Source organism: Vigna radiata, unplaced genomic scaffold, assembly GCF_000741045.1.
Source record: "Vigna radiata var. radiata cultivar VC1973A unplaced genomic scaffold, Vradiata_ver6 scaffold_161, whole genome shotgun sequence".
Classification (NCBI taxonomy): domain Eukaryota; kingdom Viridiplantae; phylum Streptophyta; class Magnoliopsida; order Fabales; family Fabaceae; genus Vigna; species Vigna radiata.
The window spans coordinates 737,071-758,532 of record NW_014542362.1 but is presented as its reverse complement, the minus strand read 5'-3'; the positions used below and the strand labels follow the sequence as shown (position 1 = coordinate 758,532).

General features: G+C 31.7%; 2 protein-coding genes across 5 annotated transcripts; one reads left to right on the top strand and one right to left on the bottom strand.

Annotated features, from left to right (window-relative positions):
• Positions 1-5,346: 5,346 nt before the first annotated feature.
• Positions 5,347-6,588, top strand: LOC106779777 (bZIP transcription factor 44). Its single transcript, XM_014667969.2, has one exon. The coding sequence runs from the start codon at positions 5,902-5,904 to the stop codon at positions 6,379-6,381; it is 480 nt and encodes a 159-aa protein (XP_014523455.1). The 5' UTR covers positions 5,347-5,901; the 3' UTR covers positions 6,382-6,588.
• Positions 6,589-10,217: 3,629 nt separating this feature from the next.
• Positions 10,218-14,679, bottom strand: LOC106779760 (pentatricopeptide repeat-containing protein At5g44230). 4 transcript variants are annotated; one of them, XR_002666458.1, is made up of 5 exons: positions 14,505-14,679; positions 14,230-14,313; positions 14,010-14,071; positions 11,937-13,907; positions 10,218-10,427 (listed from the first exon to the last, which is right to left on the bottom strand). XR_002666458.1 is itself a non-coding variant. In XM_022776711.1 (4 exons), exon 4 carries the CDS (start codon positions 13,865-13,867, stop codon positions 12,014-12,016), a length of 1,854 nt encoding a protein of 617 aa, XP_022632432.1. In that variant the 5' UTR covers positions 13,868-13,907; positions 14,010-14,071; positions 14,230-14,313; positions 14,505-14,679; the 3' UTR covers positions 10,880-12,013. The 4 variants fall into 4 exon arrangements, 1 of the variants encoding a protein (XP_022632432.1); XR_001377210.2 differs by lacking the exon at positions 11,937-13,907; XR_002666459.1 differs by lacking the exons at positions 10,218-10,427; positions 11,937-13,907 and adding an exon at positions 10,436-10,872.
• Positions 14,680-21,462: the final 6,783 nt, after the last annotated feature.

Here is a 21,462-nt window from a genome sequence, read left to right as displayed (position 1 = left end):
TGTATCCATTGTTATAAGATGATGCTTTCCTCACATAACACGGCAATTCTCTCTAACTTGAATGTGGATCACTGCCTTTTTTTCAATCACGGGATTAAGAATTTTCTGAGTTCATAAGATGTATAATTAAGTACTTATTCAACACAATCGAAGCATCTTCCAAGGAGAAGAGGTTAGTGTAGACAAAGTCATTCATAAAATTAAGTAGACGTTGTGGTCCTGGTATTATAGGGTGGACTCATGAACTGTCACTGTTACTACAATGTTGTTTCTTAATATATTGAGGCTGGGAACCAACTTGCATATTTTAGTTTTGTGTTTGGTTATATGTTATTTATAGACTTGCAGTGTACACAAAGTGTAACCAAAAGGAATTATTTCTTGGCTATGCATATAAACTAGTAGCCCTTATATCATGTTTATGTATACTAGTCTAAATATAAGAGTACATGTATCCGTTTTTTTTAATGTTTTAATTGTATTATGAGTTAATAATATATGTAAATTGATTAAGTTAATATATAAGAAAAAAAATAATGAAAATAGTAATTATATTTTTTTTAAAAAAATCAATTAACAATTATATTTTTTTTACAAATTAGTTAATAATTATATTATGTAGTGTAAAATGAGAATAAAAATTGTATATATAAAAAGAGGTATTCTCCTTATATATAGGTATATAGATATTTGTTATCTTTCTAAAAAGAAAAATCTCCTTAAATTAAATCTATTTCAAATAGTTTTCGTACTTATTAGAATAAGATGTCTACACAAGTTTAGATAGACATTACTTTTTAAGTCTCAAATATTTTCTTATCACTTTAGTTTGAGGTCAATTCAAATAGAGATAGATGTTTATAAAGACACTTTGACTATAAAGACACTTTGACGCTCTAAGTCATGGTTAGAATTGTAATAAATACAATAATAAAATAATAGTGTTTTAAGTTGTGAACAATACCCATTTATACTATTTTAGTGGACTTTTACTTAAATAGACCTAGATTAGACAAGTCAATTATTCTTAATTATTCGATCAATCATTCATTATTGACTAATTAAGGATAATTTTACTTAAGAGGAAATCTTAAATAGTATAAGTTTATGTTATTGGGACCATCTTAATCTCATAACATAAATTTTTACTTTTTACATCTCAAAGGTGAATTCAACCCTCTAAACATTAAACCAAATACATAGTTCGCTTTTAAAAATGATATATTTTGAGTTTGGACATTGTAATATTTATCAACTTTGAATGCGTCACTCCATACATTTTTCGAGTAAACTAAGACAAAAAAAAAGACAAGGACAAACAACTTTTATTAATAAATACTATACAAAAATTTCATTTTCAAAACCAAAGATCTTAAGTACGTTGTCCAAATAGACTTTTTATCTTGTTTTGTAATTGATTGATTATATGGTGAGTCAATATTTAATCCAAGACATTCATTAATAACACTATGTATAAAAAAAAAAGAGTATAATCGACTGTCATAATTATCGAAAATAATAAAAATTCATCTTTTTTCAATGGAATAAAAATCCATTGACAATAAGGTAGTTGGAAATATTTACTGATGGAACGTGAAATCCCTCTGTAATTACTAATGACCTCATTTTTTGTTGATAAATGTGTTTTATTGAGGGATGTTCTATAGTTGGCGCTATTTAGAGACCGTTGGATGCTCACTAAACAATAAGCTCTAGAGTGATGGGCATTGGACGTTTAATGAACATCGTTGGGCGCTTTATAGTGGTGTTGGGTGTTGAGAAATTTACATTGGGCACTAGGAGCTTTATGTTAGGTGCTATCTGGAATAAGATTCCAAGGAGCTCTAGGGACTTAGGATGTTGGGCGTTAGGGAGTCCCCATTAGACGCTACCTTCTATATTAGATAATTTGTCTTTTTTAGATTGTTTTAATTACACATATGTGTTAGGACGTTGGGTGTTAGGGAGTCCCCATTAGACGCTACCTTCTATATTAGATAATTTGTCTTTTTTAGATTGTTTTAATTACACATATGTGTTGATTTCCTGATAATAATGAATGTTTTAATTTGATATTTATGATGCTTGGTTGTATGGGTGATAAGATTGTAGTGACTTTCACGAAGGAAGAGTTACATTGATTTTGAGTTTAAGGTGTATTGAATGATGATTCTATAAAGAGATTGTCTTGATTCTACTAGTATCCTACTCAAATAGAGAAAAATATTTAGTTTGTTAGAGTCAACGAAGGTTCCTATAGCGAGATTTAGAGTGAAAGAGCACCATTTGGACGACTATATTGAATTAACATTGTCATAGTGATGAAGACATAGGTCCTAATATATTGTTGGTTGAGTAGAGCTGGAGTGGTATTGCAAAAAATCTATTAGTGTTCACATGATAGGTGTAGAATCTCTAAGTCTACTCAATACACATGTTTTCAGAAATATAGTTAAATGTCTAAATCTTGAAAGCCAATGAGTTGTGATTTCATATGTATGCTAGTGAGGACATGTTTTATATGAACATTTGATTCTTATGATATACAGTTGACTAGTTAAGATGATAAGAATTTATTTTACAATGAGATAATATATAAATTGTATGGTCTTTTATAATTACGCTAACTTATCATGTTCTCTATGTTTGATTGTGATTGTTTCGCTTGTGATGATTATATAATATATGTGAGTAGAGAACAGTGCAAGTAGAAGGGATGTGAAGCAGCGAAACTTGATGATTTGTAAATACATAATACATACTTATGGAGTTGTATATGTCTTATATCAATTATATAATTAATAGTGTAATATTTTAATTTTGAGTGTCATAGATTGATATATTAGAAAAATTGATTATCTTTTAGATATAAGACGTATAAAACGACATCACATCTAATATAAAATCTTAAGACTTAATGTTATAGATCTTAATTTTTTTTTTTATATATCTTTCAACTTTTTCATTTCTAATCAATATAAAACTTTTAGTTCATATTAGTATTTTTTTTATTTTCAATCCAATTCAAATATTCAAAATATTACCAACTTTTTCTAACATGTAAATGAGACTACTCATAATTTAACATATTTTCTATTAATGATTATGAAATTTATAATAAATTTTCAACTTTTCATACGAAATTTGCTTTTTCCTTCCAACCCTTTTTCAGGTTGCGTCTAAACTAAGATAACTCAGTCTAATATTAAGATGGTATAAAGTTGGGTAAATGGCTATCTATTTACATGCACAATTTCTTGGACATATATGTATTGTTAGTTTTGTTGTGTACACATAATTCTGTTATAGTGAGAGTACATATTGTATTTTGTTTGGAATATATCTCCCCTTAATATTGTCCAAGGCACGAATATGTCAGAGAATCTGTACACTTTTGTTAGTGTGAGTATGATATGATGTTATTTGCCAATGAAAATGTTTATAAATAGATGCAAAAGCAATGACTGAAAAGGAGAACTCAATTGCTCCACATACTCAGCTACATAAAGTAACATAATGCTATACTTTCTTTTAAGGAACCATCTAAAACCTATCAAATAAATCTTTAATGTCTATTACTATGATTAAATGTGTTTTATTAATCATATCATATTGTATTGTTTGATTAATATAATAATTAAATCATCTTGAAGCACAATTTCAGTTTTACATTCATAAAGAATTTCTCTACGAGATATGCATACGTAGTTTCAATGTAAAAAATTGGATATTTAAAACAAATGGGTGTAGCACATTCAGACATATTTCTAACATTATTTCACTTTGTTATATTATAACTCGTGAATTATGAATAAATAAATAAATAAACTATTATATTATTTGGTCAAAGAAAAGACGAACTGAAGCAGCAGCCATCTAATTTTTTGGGTAATGAAACAATAACATATTATGGATAATTAAAGCATTGAAGATCACCGAGTCAAAGTAAAAACGAAAGACAGCAGCCATTGTAGTTTTTCCTTAAACTTGTATTCTCCCACGTGGAAACCATTTGTACATTTTCCGAAGCAGAAATCTTTTAACAAATAAAATAAGATTCAGTTGTTGGAGATGGTGATGTCATTGACTTAAGTGATAAGGTTTATGCTTATAGTTCTAACATGCATGAATGTATATATGTTATCTTGAACCTTCCAAGAAACATCACATAAAAATGAAAAACGAATGACCCTACTCAACTTGGTAAGAAAAAAGGTTGTTTTTCAGACATAGTTTCTCCCTATATTAAAACTCTGCATTCACATTCAGATACATTTGGATCTTCTAGCAACATCTAGAGAGAGAAAGACTTTCTTTCTCTTGCCTGCATCAAGTAACAGCTGGAATATATATATATATATATATATATATATATATATATATATATATGTGTGTGTGTGTGTGTGTGTGTTATTTTTCATTGATATTATCATTCATGTTATTTTTTGTACTGTAAACCCCCTCTTAAGAAAAGCTGGGCTGGCATGGGCAGCCACTGGATTTTTGGTCGGAAGCTTTTAATTTGTTTTCCAACAACTCATGACTGGAACCATGTGCTTGCAGAAGAGCATGTAAATGAAGTACAAATATTTTAGTGAAAAATTAAATTAAAAGCTGTATGTGTTGAAAAAAGCATCGATCACCTTCGGTAAATTAAATACTCTTTCATCCATCATGTGACAATAATTCATTTTAAACTATTTCTGTCCTACATATTGCTGCATGTGATAAAATATTCTCTCATGATAGCAATATTTTAGTAATTAAATACGAATCCTGTGATTTCAAGACATCTTTGTTATTATAAAATACAACTAGTGACAGATAGATTTATGCCTACACACCGTCAAGGACTCTAAACAATGTGCTATTTTCATCAAACTCATTATTTGATTAGTTTCTATGTACTTAAAGATTTGTCAAGAATAAACAGTAATCAGAAAGTGAAATTGAGAGAGGGAGGATCAAGAAAAAAATAGGAAAATTTTTTATTGTTAAAGTAAAGAACTGGTTCAACCACCATTGATGAGCTAAGATTCCACCTTCAATATCTATTTACCACTTGCTAAATATATAAATGAAAAAGTTATAGAAAAATATCTCTGACTGTGAATAGAAATTAAGAAGATAAAATAAATCTTCGCGTGCAGATGAACAGGAGCAGTGACCATGGTGGCCCTGTGTGACCTTTTTCTCAGTACTTTCCCCCTTTCCTGCTTTTTACATCCTTTTATTTCTATTGACTTTTTAATTCTCCAAAAAACAAAAATAAATATTTCTGATTTATTTTTATTCTCTTTAATGGTTACAATGGGTAATTGTTTTTCTATAAATTGAGCCCCTGAATCTCTTCAAAACCTCTTCCTCTTCTCTTCTTATCCTCGTCCTAAAAACTGGTCAAAATCTATCCAATCCAATTCCTTCTTATCATCTTCTTTGCTGCCTATAGAATTGAAAAATTCTTTCAGACCCTTTTCCAACCTCTATAATAATCTAATCTCCTCCACACACATCATCAATCACCACAGATCTTCTTCTCCTTCCTCCCAAAACCTAATTCGATTCTCTTGCACACGATCGTTGCTAACTTGTTCGTACACATGTTATGCAGTTATGAATGATTGAGAGACAACACCAATGTCTTCTCCAGTAATCTGCGAGATTCTCCTCTCTGGCTTCACCATAAACTCTTCTCTAAGACGCAGGACACACTTGGTTCAATCTTTCTCGGTTGTTTTCCTCCACTGGTTCTACGTTTTCTCATGAACTAAATCAACCAACCTCCTACCAAAATAATAACATTTATTTCCCGAAAAACAACATAGTATAGTACCACTTGTGTTTTTTTTTTTTTAGCTAGGAAATTAGATTCATCAATCAATTATTGCACAAATAGCACCGATGGCTTCTCCCGGTGGAGCCTGTTCGTCTGGTTCCAGTTCTCTTCAAAACTCTGGCTCCGAGGGCGACCGAGACATGGTGGATCAGAGAAAGAGGAAGAGAATGCAATCGAACAGGGAATCGGCACGTAGATCTCGGATGAGGAAACAGCAGCACCTGGAAGGTTTGAGTGCCCAATTGGATGAGCTGAAAAAGGAGAACAATGAGATGAACAGGAACATAGGCATGACGACGCAGGTGTACCTGAAGGTGGAAGCTGAGAACGCGATTCTGAGGGCGCAGATGGCGGAACTCAGCAACAGATTGAACTCTCTGAACGAAATCATCGGTTTCATAAACTCCACGAACTACTTGGTGTTGGATGAGGCACAGGAGACTCAGATGTTCAATGATTGTGGCTTCATGGATGCTTGGACTGGAATACCCTTCAACCAACAAATCATGGCTTCCGCCGACAATGACATCTTGATGATGTATTGATAGCTGAATTTTCGGAATCGTTCGTCGACTCCATTGTAACACCGCACTGTCGTGTTTTCATGTCTCTCTTGTTAATTTGTTTTCCATTTTCTTGTAATGTTCTATTGTTTTCTCACTTTATGTTCTGTTAAGCTTGTTTGTATTTCAAGTGGGGCTTTCTTTTTCTTCTCCACAAATTAAGAATGGATCCTTTAATTTCTATATATATATATTGTTCATGACAAAATTGTTTGATTAACAGCAATTTATATTTTAACACATTTTAAAAGATAAATTTTTATTTATGGAAATAAAATATAGAATAAATTTAAACTAATATAAACTTGTTTACATAATATGAAGGAAATTTTCAACTAACAAAGAACATAGTCTAATAAAAAATATTAAAATATTTCTCTAGACGTGTAAATCTTAAAAAAAATTGTACCTTTTTTTGATGGGGTTGCATTTGGTTGGTTGGTAGCTATTTCGAAATATGTTTTTGAGATTATAAAAAGAATTAAGAAAATGTTTTTTGCGGCATAGAAATTAAGAGATTTGACGTTGTTCATTTTCACTTGGATGTTGAAAGATTGTGTATATTATTGTGAAATTATATGAGGATGTAAGAGAGATGAGTTTAATAGCAATGATTATAAGTTAATGTGAAAGGTGTTTGGATGGGTGATGTTTTAACTTAGGAAAAGAGACATTTTGTTTAATATATATGGTAGAATGATTGAACCATTTCCCAAAATCCAAAGATAGGAATATAATATTTGCATTATTGGTTGTCCATGATGATTTCTTTGTTGGACAGAATATTTGGGGAATATATATAATTAGATACAGTTCATCATCCTCCAAAGAAACCAAAAACTGGAATCTATGGAATATTCCTCTCTCCAAACTAGAATATTATCATGGAAAATGATATTTGGCACTAATTTTTGACACTATTTTGACACTGCACATGTGTCAAAATGTGGTTGGACGATTTCAAATTAAAAAACAAACTTTGATTTTTTTCTTCCATACTCCTGTCTCAACTTTTTTAATTTGAAATCGTCTAATCATATTTTGACACGTGTACAATGTCAAAATAGTTCAAAAAATGGTATTAAAATATCATTTTCCATTAAATGATTCTCAATTGCCATATTCTATGATTTCAACCAAAATATATGTAATGTATATTCAAAGTTTATAAGTTGGGAAATATAATTAACAACATTCTTACATGTTACATATAAATCATCTCGTAATTTCTCTTAAACAAGCATATTTATTGAATTACGTATACTTAACCATACTTAAGTGCCAAAGAAAATTTTACTCTCCATTTGGATTATTACTTATATCCATAAAGCAGATATTTATTAAAGAAGTGAAATTTGATTGAAGAAGAGTGTAAAGATGATGAGGACATGAAGCATTTACTCTATTTTTTGGTAACTTTATTATGAAATATAAAAAGTTTTTATGTTTTCAAAAGTTTAGTGGTGAATGGTAGTTTGAGTCATGACATGTTTTTGTGCTGGGAAGCATAATTTATTTTAATGGAAAGGCACATAAAAAAAAATGAGAAATCTAAGATAAAGTATAAACAATGATGCATTATTATACCATTTTCTAAAATATAAAAGTTTGGTTATGCATTAAAATTTAATATTCCCATTATTGGTGGTGCATGCTTTCGTTGTTTGGATTTTCATTGTTGGACAAAACGAATGGATAAATTTAAAATAAGTAAGAGATGATGAATACAGTAAGCAGTTCAGACAAATTATGAATCATATGAACCCACATATATTATTTTAATTTTCTAAAGCTCTGATATATGTATATAAAATTTGTTGGAAGAAAGACTTATTATTAAAATTTTAAGTTTAATTTAATTTTATAAAATTAATTGGTAAAAGGGAGTTTTCACTTAATAATAGACTATAATTTAATTCGATCTTTCACTGTATCAAATATATTAATAATAATAGAATGATAATATGATAGATTTAATTTTAAAATAAATTTTAATTGTAATATTATTTTAAAAAAATATGCTTTAAATTTAAGTTTACTTTATTTTAAAATAAATTTTACATTCATCTGTATATTATAATTTAATTTTACGTGTGAGATTTTCCTACTCCCTTTCTTGTATCAATTTCAATATTATTTTTGATAATTTTTTACATAGTTAATGTATAAAAGGAAACACAAAATTAGGGTTAGTATATTTCAAAAATGAAAAAGGTATACTATGAAAGTTAACTTTAAAAAGATGTCATTAAAACGATTTTTTAAAACTTGTATAATCAGTTTGAATCATGATTTTGCTAGAAAGAGAAATCATAATCTTTAATCTTATAATGAAACTACATAAACAAGTATAACCATTTGTATCATACATGATACATCCTTCCTAGACAAGATGTCAAGTTCAGTGACACTTTTTCAAAAGCAACCGACAAGTGTTTTGTAATTAAATGTAAATAAAATGCGTGATACGATTGAATCAATTTTATATTTTTCTCCAAAACTAATATTAATAAAACATGACTTAATTATATACAAGTACACAGCTTATTTTAGGCTTTGTACACTTTATTTGGATTACAAGTAAACAGTGGAGAGTTGAAAATAGATAAAATAAATAAGAATGGAGTAAAGAAGACAATTTGATTGAATTTAAAAAATAAATAAATAAAAAATTACAAGTAATCTGATTAATAATAAAATTGAAAATAATTTAAATAATTATCAAACTCTCATTCTTTAATATAAATGTAATCACAACAAATTTTATATATAAACAATCTTTAATGCAAATGTATTCACAATAAATTGTATATATAAACAATACTCTAAGTAACTTCTAACAATAATTATTTATATGATTCTTAATTTTCTTCTTATTAATTAATGTATTGTTAATTAATATATCGAAAAGAAATAATACCATTAAAACATAATTCAGATTTTTAAAATAATACATTTATAAGTTTAATGTGTTTAAATGTTTCATTTTTATTTAATATGAAATTTAGAATCTAATTTACATTTCTTTTAATACTTTCATCTTGTTTTCATTGCAATCTCAATATGAAATGCCTTAACAAAGATGAGTTTCATCTATCCTTTTATTTCCTCTACTTTCTTTCTGTCAAGAAGCAAACAATGCATAACAGCTTGTCCAGAAAAAACGTTCAAATTTTGACACTTTTTTTCTTATTTCTTTCCTGAAATGATTGTGTAATGCAAATTAGCCACTATTATTTAAAAATAAATACGTAACTCTCTTTGTCCATCCTTAATAAATGAAGCAGAAAATGAAAAACAATTAAAGTTGAAGTTCCTTTTGGAGAAGGAGAAAGGGTGTCTTCCCTTTTGGCAGGGGAGAAGGGGTATAACAAAATTGAGTTTATTCTTAACATATATGAGTTAAATTAAAATAAAAACAAGATTATAACTCAGTTCTCACTTACTAATATGTTTAATATTAATTAGCATGCATAACAACATGGAAAGTTTAACTCTATACAATATAAATAATCTAAATTGCACATTGAAATTGAAGTTAGACTTTTGTTGTTGTATTTAGTGGATTTCTCTTCTCTTTCACCACTGCATCCAGTTGTTATACAGAGGGTGTTTTCAAATCATTCATGCAATTACAATGGTGGTGAAAGGTTAATAAAAGATGTTTATTAAAACAAAAAGTTAATTAAATTTATTTTATTTTATTTTAGTTTATGTAAAAATATCTTGAAATTCAATTAAAAACATACAGATTAAAGTATTGTATGTCCTTTAAATAATGAAAAACAAGGAAATTTAGAAAACAACATTTCTTTCTGCAAGAAATCAAATACTACTGTAGTTATTAAAATGTGAAGCCATTTTTGTAATGTACCTTTTTGGGTGATAAAGATAGAGAAGTATATGGATTATTTTGTTATGATAATGTATCTGTACAAACTTTTGCATTCCCCGAGGTAAAATATTTGTCTACTAACTACCTTCACCTGAATCACTTGCCTTCCCTCCTCGATGATGAATTCAACAACCTGTAAAATGAACAGGTGAGCAATTTATCTAAACTTTCAATATCCTTTTATAATAGATTAATGGTTTAATACATCATTTGGTCCCTACTTTTATGGGTTTGGTTCAAAATGATCCTACATTTTAAAAAAGCTCAGTAAGGTCTCATATTTCGTTAAAAAATGTTCATTCTGGTCCTTTTCGCTGACGTCGTTAAAAACTTAACGGTGCTAATGCCACTGTGGCCAAACGTGAATGAACTGGAATGTTTTATAAATATGTGTCATTACACTGTGTAAATATTTAAATAAATTAAGATGACGTAAGATCATGATTTCCCTCTAGCTTTTCTTTCTTTTTATTTTCCTCACCACCTACGCCAAACCTGTGTCGTTTTCTCTTTCTCTCTCACAGCCTTTCATTGATATGAATGCAGAGTTGTATATTGTAGTAACAACATCTGCAAAACTTGACAATGAAAAAGAGTCACAGCATTTTTTATAATACAACCCAAAGTCAAGTCCTGAACCCCTCCTTTTTTTCTGTCATCAGAAGAACAACCACAACCAGAATAAGAAGAAGAACAAGTCATCTTAAATTAAGTTTTAATAAGAATTTCATAATTTCCTTTTTCTTTTATGAACCAGGCATGGGAACAATCTGATGGGGATAGAATATTGGTTCGATACAAAAAACATAGCACTTAGCAGTGGCCAGTGGCCCTAGAAATAGAGGTGTAGAAGGTAGTGGCTTTCACGGTAACAATAGAGAATCGGAGGTTGGAGATGGAATGGACAGTTGGAAACCCTAATTACATCATGGTCAATTGATGAAAATACCTAAATTTAACACAAAATCAAATTAAATCCTAACCCCCAAATTAAACCCTAACCCCCAAATTCCTAACAGATCAAATTTCTCAAGCAGACGACAGTCTTTTGTTAGACTCCTCTCACCTTCGAAAACCTGAATGGAGACAATGGTCTGCTGGTCCTGGTAGGTGGTAAACACCTGAGATTTCTTTATTGGGATAACAGTGTTTTTGGGAATTAACTTTGTCATCACTCTACCAACAGTTTCAATTCCAAGGGTGAGGGGAGCCACATCCTATAGAAGGATATCTTTGGTTTCTTCACCCCTCTATGCTCAAAATGCTTCCTTGCATTACAGCACCATAGGCAACTACTTCAACCCAAAAATGGCATAAGGTATTTTACTTTAACCTATTTTTTGTCATTTTATTTTTTCTTAAATATTTACACATTAAAATGACTTCACAGCGCTACGTAAGCATCGCAGTAAACAGGTAATTGATGTTTCGCCACGCTAGCATCTGCACCGTTAAGCTTTTAACGGCGTCAGCGAAAAGGACTAGAATGAACATTTTTTAACGAAATATGGGACCTTACTGAACCTTTTTAAAAGGTAGGATCATTTTGAACTAAATCTATAAGAGTAGAGACCAAATGATGTATTAAACCTAGATTAATCTAGGCAGGCACAAAATAACTCTATACACGCCTCTAGTTTACCAAAAATGAGAAAAGGTCACTCTTATCCTTCCAACACCGATGCGTCAGTATTCACCCGCTTATGGCACTAGGCTCTGTCACCAAAAATTTCTACAAGAGCAGGCCCCATTAAAGAAGTGGTGGAATCTCGTGTTATCCCTCACGACAATTTTTCTTCCAGTAAGTTTTGATGCTCCACACATTACAACATGACAATCCTTACATATCCTAAGGTTCTTCATAATTTTTATGGTGGAACCGGCATCAGTACTCAGCAATCCAAATGCCAACGCTAGTTTTTCGCTGTGAGACATTAGTAACAGCCTTTTTTCATCATCGTTAACATCATACAGCACCGAACTTAGGTTTGGCTGATATCCAATACCCTTTAGTCGTTCCAAAAGTTCATTTAATTCCTTCTTTATCTCATTAATTTGTGGATGTTTCACGTCACCAGCAGCGAACTTGTGAATCATTCCATTTTTTGCTTCAACCCAGCTCCATCCTGGATCTTTTTTCAAATTTTTCTCTTTGATCCATTTCCTGACCCTAGACACATCATCCCATCTTCCAACTGATGCATAGGTATTAGAAAGCAACAAATAATTCCCCATGTTATCAGGTTCAAGCTCAAATAAATGCTTGGAAGCAATTTCCGCAACATCAGGATTTCCATGAACGTATGATGCTCCAAGAAGCGCCCCCCACACAGCTCCATCAGGCTTCATAGACATTGTCTCAACAAGCCGTATTACCTTTTCCAAGTATCCAGCTCGACCAAGAAGATCTGCCATGCAAGCATAATGCTGCGCTGTTGGAGCAACACCATAATACTTTTCCATAGTAGCAAAGAGTTGCTCCCCTAGGTCTACCAAGCCAGCATGACTGCACGCAGTAAGCACCCCTACAAAAGTAACACAGTTTGGTTTCACATCAGTCTCCAACATGTCATAAAACAACTTAATCGCTGCATGAACTTGACCGTGTATAGCAAACCCCACAATCATAGAACTGTAAGAAAACACATTTCTCTCCTTCATTCCTTTAAAGATATTATATGCCTCCTCCACATTACCACACTTTGAGTACATGTCTATCAAGGCTGACCCCACAAGGACACTACTTCCATCCCCAAATCCAGAACTCTCAGCAATGTCCCTTATCCACTTAGCATAAACAGACGCACCCAATTGAGCACAAGCAGATATAACACCAACCAAAGTAACTTCATCAATCTCGACACCCTCATCTACCAACTGTCGGAAAACCTGCACCGCATTTTCCGGCAAGGCATTCTGTGCATACCCGGTAATCATCGCAGTCCAAGCAACCATATCCTTCACAGGCAAGCCATCAAACAAGTCCTGTGCCGCATTCATATCGGCCCTCCTCGCGTAAGCAACAATCAGCCCAGTCCAAGAAACGACATCTCGTTCAGGCATTTCATTGAATACCTTGTGCGCACATCGCATAAACCCACATTTTGCGTACATATCAATCATGGCATTGTTGACGTATATATCTGAATCGAACCCACCAACCAAGAGTGTCTGGGCGTGGAGTTGCGCTCCCAAACGGATGTAGCGACCCACACCGGAAGCGGAAAAGAGAGTGGCGAAGGTAAACGAGAGGGGAGTGATCCGTCGTTTACGCATGGAGCAGAAGAGGCTAAGGGCCTGGGAGATGGGTCCTCGGACGGCGTAGGCGCGAATGAGAGCGGTCCAGAGAAAGGGGTTTGGGGTGTGGACCTGTGCGAAGATAAGGCGAGGGTAGGAGTGGAGCGGCACATGGGTAAGCGAGGTGACGAGGCGTACGAGCTTGGTTATTACATAGGAACATTGGTGGAGGTTGTTGCTGTAGATATGAGCGTGAACTTGTTTCGCATGATTAAGAGTACAGCATTTCTCCATAATTCTCACCACTTCTGACTCCAAAACCCTTTGCACTGCCATTGAAGACTACCCACAACTTCTACCTTCGTAAACTTTTTTACTTCAATCACCCAACAATTCAATCATAAATTTTCTTAAAGGGAGACTTAAAAAATAGGACTAAGATATGTTAACAACTCTTTTTAACAACTAAAGGACTCACTTAAACGATCCAAGACGAGCAATGGTGTATGTAGCCTGTCTGAGTAATCCAGCAGATAGACCCTACATAAAGTGATTCGGTTTAGACACAATTAGATAACAAAACATATGCAAAATCCACTTCCACTAGCAGGTCTATAACAATCGAGTAAATATCCATAATTTGATAAAAATGGAAAAACAACCCTCAACAACAAGAACACGGGAACAAAATCAAAAACCTTATAAAAGGCAGCAACTCCCTCATTCTTGAGCATGTTGGAAGTGACCTGCGCAGCCGATCCTTGCCCCAGTTGAATCCTCACCTACACCACCAAACCCATCAAACCAATCAAAACCCGTAACACATAAAAAGGGATCGTGCACATTGCGGAGAAAATAAATAGGGTAACATTAGTTTGAAAGAAATGGTTGGATTCTTTTATCAAATAGTTGGTGTTCAAGAGTCAAAACACACATGATAACCCAAAATTCAAGTAAACCAATCCTTACTTACTGTGGTTTGGGGTTCGAAACGCGGGAAAAATGATGGAATTAAAACTTCGAAATTGTGAGCAAGGAATATCTGAAACGAAGAAAGCTAGGTTTTTTTTAATCTCGTTTTCACTCTGTCACTTCCCGCAAAACTTTTGTTTCATGAACAGAGAAAATGAGAAAAAGCCCCAAAAGATACACATCAACGAAAGATAAATTCAAATAGATTCAACGGTTAAGTACAATGTAAAAATATAAGTGATAAAAAGATAAATTAATGTTATTTTAAATTGCAAAAGCCATCTAAAAATGACGCAATTTTTTTTAAATCTGAAAAAAAAAAACTAAGATAGTATAAATTATTAATCTGATTTTTTGTTGAAAAGTTATATGTTTCAGTAATTTCAACAATTAAGTTTCAATATATAATATGTCACGTTAATTTCTTGTGATATTATTAATTTGGATCAGACGATTTTAATATTAAAAAAGTTCTTTTAGTTATAATAATATTCTGTATTTTTTAAAAATAATAAAATCTTTTTATATAATTTAATATTTCCTTAGTTACTTTTTTAACATTTCTTTCTATTCTTCATATTTTTAAAATAAATATGATTTTCAATTCAACTAAATATGAAAAATACAAATTTTCGCAATTAATTCAAATATAAAGTTAGGGCAATAAAATCATTATCTCTCTGATTTTTTAGGATAATTGATGAAGTAACTATGGATAGTTCTTGCATCAAGTTTTTTTACATGTTGATTGTATAACCTTATCTCTGTCAGACAACTCCAAACATGAAGGTGTCTTAAATTAGTTTCCTTTCAGTTCATAGCTTATAAGGAATTTTAGAAACTGCTTTGCTACAAGTCTTTAATAAATACATCCACAAAGATAAAGGAATATTACTACGACTTAACATACTTCTAATTATATTCATAAGAGTAATTATGCCTTTCTCCTACACCATTTTGTTGTGGTGTACTGGGCATTGTATATTGTGCATATATACCCCGACTTTCGAGATACTTTGCAAATGGGCTTGGACATTGTCCACTCTCATCAATTTTACCATAATATTCACCACCTCTATAAGATCTCGCTACTTTTACTTTTCTATCTAATTGTCTTTCCACCTCATTTATGAACACCTCAACAATGTTCACTAATTGAGATTTTTCATGTAATATATATATATATATATATATATATATATATATATATATATATATATATATATATATATAACAATAACGTGAGAAATCATCAACAAAGGAGATAAAATATTTTTCACCACTCCAAGGTTTAATGTCAAAATGACCACACATATCAGTATGTATTAACTCAAGAAGTTGACTACTTGTGGCGGGATATTTTGATATGTTTTGTTTGTTTACCCTTAATACAATCAATACATACATCCCAGTCATCAAAATCCAATTGCGGTAAAATTTCATTTTTCACCAACCTCAACATCCTTTTTTTGGATATGTGACCCAATCTTTTATGCCATAAGAAAGCAGAACATTCATTTCCTGCACTACATTTTCTATCAACAACATGTTCGGCATTAAATAGGGATTTAGAAAAATTAACATCAAGATTTAAACGATATAAATCATCCAATAATGTAACAGAATCATAATAGTACAAAAGTTTATACAAATGAAAAATACAATTTTCAATCCTAAAGTTAAAACCTAAAAAATCCAACTTTGCAACAAAAATTAAATTCCTAGCACAATCAGGAACATAGAGACACTTTTCAAGATTCAGACAATAACCAGTGTCTAGAATCAATCTATAAGTCCCAATTCCTTTTGATCAGTGCCTTCATTTTGTTCCCTATATATAAATACTTTTCCGATCCTTTTATGGGCAGGATTGAAAGGAATCCATGCATAATATTAGAAACATGATTGGTAGCTCCAGAATCCAACCACCCGGTATTATTAGGCACTTCAATAATATTTGCTTCAAAACTTACACAAACATAAAGAGTACCTTTCTTTTCGAACCAAGATTTTCTTTTCGGACAATCTTTCTTGAAGTGACCCATTTTCTTGCAAAAGAAACATTTCTGGTCTTTCTGGATATTGCCCTTATTCACTTTCATTGGGGTTTTGTCCTTCTTGTTCTTCTTTTCTGATTTGACTTTACTGAAGCTAGTACCTTCATGAGTTGTGAGATGGATAGAATGATTTTTCATTTTCTTCAATCTCCCTTCCTCTTGTACCAACATGACTTTGATTTCTTGAAAGCTTCATTTATCCTTAAGAGTGTTATAGTTCACTTGGAACTGGCCAAATTCAGGAGGATGAGAGTTCATGAAAAATTGTACTAGAAAAGGCTCATTCACCTTCATTCCCATTGACTTTAATATTGCTGCTATATTAGCCATTCCAGTTACATGGTCATGTATGGGCTGCGACTAGTCAAACTTTTTGGTAGTCAACTCACTCATAAGAGTTCCCACAATATACTTGTCAGTTATGTCTGATTGTGAGTACTCCTTGATCATTTTATTGAATTCTTTTGCGTCTTCCGTTTTAGGCATAGAAGGCTTTACATTCTCTACCATAGACACGTGCATCAAGTTTAGTGACAGCTTGTTAGACCTATGTCAAACCTCATAAAGAGACTTCTCATCACTTGTACTAGTCTTTGTAATGGTTGCGGGCATTCCATCCATCATAATAGCCATATCCAAGTCTAACCAACCCAGTTGGAACGAAATTTGTTCTGACCAATCAGCATAATTTAACCCATTAAACTTTACCACGTTGTTCCTCAAACCTGATAAATTCATGTAAGTTGGAAATAATACACAAGCTCATACATTAATGCTTTGATAAAATTAATGGACTCAAACAAATCACTACACTAGTCATACGTTCAAGTTCACCTTTGGGTGACACTTAAACTGATAGGTAATCATTTAAGTCATTCATTTAAGTTCACCTTTGGGTGATTCTTAAACTGAGAAATTTCATATATACTTTAATAAACAATCAATCATACTTAAGTCTATATGTATACTATCTTTGGATATACAAACATATTTATTAAGTACATGAAATGTCTTACTTTAATGTCATTAATTATAAACAATGGTTCACCTTTGGATAATCCATAACATCCTTATAACAATGACTAATTATTATATATATTCATAATTTAACATCCCTTATATTATGAATAATTTTCATAATACATCTTCAAAAATTAACCACATAATAATACATACGGTAGATACACATTCCAATAGAATTTCAAAATAATACATCTGGATTCTCCTAACAGTGGTTTTGGATTCAAAACGCCATACCATGAACAATTTAAAAGAATAACAAAATTACTAAAAGTTTTAATTTTGATTAGAATTATAACTCGCCCGAAATTCAACTTAATTGAATTTCCTTCATCTAAATTTAATTAACAATTACATATAATTAAAACAAAGCATTATGTCATATGTGCCGGTAGATGCACTTTTCTAATTAAAAGCATTTGTAACCTTTAAATTTTTAATTCACATTTGATTTCCATTTAATGCACAACAAGAATTTAACATAAGCACAACAGTAAAATTGCTTTACTGCTTTACTGTTAGGATAGTGCCATAACAGCAAAGTTGCTTTATCCCAAAATGAAATCCTGCCGCTAGATCAAATTCACAGACATGCAACACTAAAGTTGCTTTAATGCAACAATAAAAAATAAAAAAAAAAAACTTGCGGCCAGAATGAAATTCATCTTACGGTGAATTGAATTCTCTTTCATCAATAAAAAAACAATTGATATCAAACAACCCTACGACTTTTAGTTTTCCTTCGTGTCAATAAAAAATAATTAATATAAACATATGAAAAATTTAAAATCTCTAAATTTTATAATTCAAAAAATTGAGAAAAATACTATTAATAGATAATCATAAAATTCAGAACCTAACTTTAATACCACTTGTAAGCAATTCTTTAAATTTCAATTAAACGAAAACACACATGATCTTGAATTTCATAATTCTCACTATTATACATAGTAAAAGAAAACTTACCTGGATTCATTGTATAGTTCCTTCTTGTCAATTGTTCTCTAATCTCTTACTTCTCTTTAATGTTTTCTTGATGATATAGAAATTATCAAGGATGTTTTTCTCTGTCAAAGTCACAGTTTCTTTTTCTTTCTTGAGAACGTTACTTTTTCTCTTCACCTTTTAAAGAAGCTAACGGGTGAACAGAAATAAAACATTTTTCATCTTTTATGCTATTTTTCCAACTTCAATAAAATATCAAAATGCCTTTTATTGAAGTGAGAAGAGAGGGATTAATTTAAGAAACTCTAAAATAATCTCTATAACTTTGATACCTTATATTTTAAAAATCATCACATTAGAATCTTTACATCAAAATTATACTTTAAATTACATGAACCAATTCTTTAATTAATATAATTTAACAATGATCTTGAGATTAGATGAAAAACGTGAGTTGGTATCTCGCTTGGTGAAGGATATGAAATCATAGAAGATTGAATTCGGGTCAGTGTTGGTATTGAAAGGAATTAAGGACGAATTTGATGGATTGTGTAGGTTAGATAGGATATATGTCACTCATTGGCGTATAGGGTCATGCGGCTCTAACCATACTAGAGATTGTAGATTTTGTCATTACGCAAGTTGATGGAAATTTATGTATTGCTAAGGAGGAAAAACTGTTTTTTTTTTTTGTTATGTGATTCTATTATGTGTGTGAGCTTTAAAATTTATTATTTCTATGATATTTTCCTCTCTTAAATGTTTTCTAGGTACAGGATAGAAGACTAAGTTCAAATTTCTACATAATTGTGATTAAAAGATGATTGAACATAAACATGACAAAAAGAAAATGTTGATCAAATAGGATAACATTGATGTAGACAGATAAGGGCCAGTAAGACAAGCAAGGATAGGAAGACTTACCTTCGTAGCTTAAAAAAATGGTTTTTCCCTTTGTTCTAGCCTCCTTCTTTTTGCTCTAGACTTTTCGCCTCTTTCCTCCTTTGCTTCTTTTTCGGTTTTCCTTTCAAGTTTCCTTTCTCTATGTTTGCGTTCTTTATCCTTTGTTATCTGAGATTGAACTTTCTTTCTGTTGCAAATGCTCTTACAGGTGCAAGAAAGTTATGGTGAACATGAGCAATGGTTGATGGAGGACACCTGAGGTGGGGGGAGTTGAAAGGAGAATAATGCTTTTTTTCTTAGCTCTCGTAGTGAGGTGTGATAGTAGTTTTTGAAAAAGATCGTGATGAAGCAATTTGATACCCACAAAAACGCTCTTCTCTCTACTTTTTGAAAGACCAGGGCCTCCCCTTTGACTTGGAATTTTCTATGCCTTTATTTGGTCTTCTTTCCTCTTTTCATGATCAACTTGGATCAAAATGGCCAAACCCTCTGCACTGCCAAAACCATTCCCCCAAATTATTTCCCCTTTGATCACATGCACCTAGAGCTGTCAAAATGGGTCACAACCTGTGGGCTAACCTGGCCCACCACGGGTTCGGTCGGGTTGGATTTGAAAACATTGTATTTTTTTTTATGCGGGTCAGATTTCAACTTAGCTCATTTAAACCCGGCTCATGCGGGTTGAACCCGTGGTGGGCCGGATTGGTCCACCAACCCACCTACCTAATTTTATTTTATTAAAATTTAATTTTAATTCTATAAAAAGATATTTATTACTATTTTTTTGCTTGAAAAAATTATTGAAGTTTCCTACTTTCAAAATTAATTAAACACTCATGTTGGGAGTGAAATTTGAGAATGAAATTTGTTTAGATTTGAATTATAGAAAGTTTATAATTTTTTATTTTAAAAAAATTGTAATTAAATGAGCCAGTGAGCCAATCCGTTTACCCACCAACCCGTGATGGGTTGAGCCGAGCTCGAATTTTTCTGGCTTGCTAATAGATGAGCCGGATTGGATTGACTCACTAAGTGACGAGTGTTGCTCCCTGCACCTCCCCGTTTGCTTCCTCCACCTCCCCATTCTCTTTTTACCCTTCATTCAATTTTTTTCTTCCTATTTTATCCTGTAAAAGTTTATTTTTAAAGTTAAAATTTTATAAAAAAAACTTCTTTAAACGAATATGAGAATTCGTTGACGGAAATCATCGTCCGTTTAAGTTAAAAATGGATGTTGTAACATCCCGATATTTTAGATGCCCGGATTATGAGAAAAATTTAAAACTTTTAAAATCATCATACCATAGTAGAAATCCAATTACAAAATGCCGAAATTTATAAGATAAACAACGAACTAAAGTAAATCCAATTACATTGTTTTCTGAAATTTATAACCCAACTTTAAATAAATCAGGTTGTCCCCCACTCTCACGTCGCTATCATGAATCTTGAGCATCTGCTACACCCCCTGCTCCCGTATAACCAAGGTCATACGATCATCGCAAGACATACACAACCACAAGCACAACAAATATGGGTAAGCCACCATAATGCAACCAATAACAATAAAATAAAATGTGTACAAGATAAGTAAACACAACTTAACAATAATTCACTATTTATAATGTTATCTACAAACAGAATCATTATGATCATCATTAACATTCTGATTAAGTATATCATTACTATACTATCCACATTTATCCTTATCAACATCATCTCTAGACACAAGTTATTATGAATTCCCAACATTTTCATGAAGGACATTGGTTTATCTCCTGTACCTAACCTTACCACCTGTAGCTTTCCCCATACAGGTTCACGAACATAACACCTGTAGCTTCCCCATACAGGTTCATAACTGTACCACCTATAGCTTCCCCATACAGGTTCATAATCACACTACCTGTAGCTTCCCCATACAGGTTCACAATCATATTACCTGTAGCTTCCCCATACAGGTTCACAATCATCCTATCTGTAGCTTCCCCATACAGGTTCACAATGATACTACCTGTAGCTTCCCCATACAGG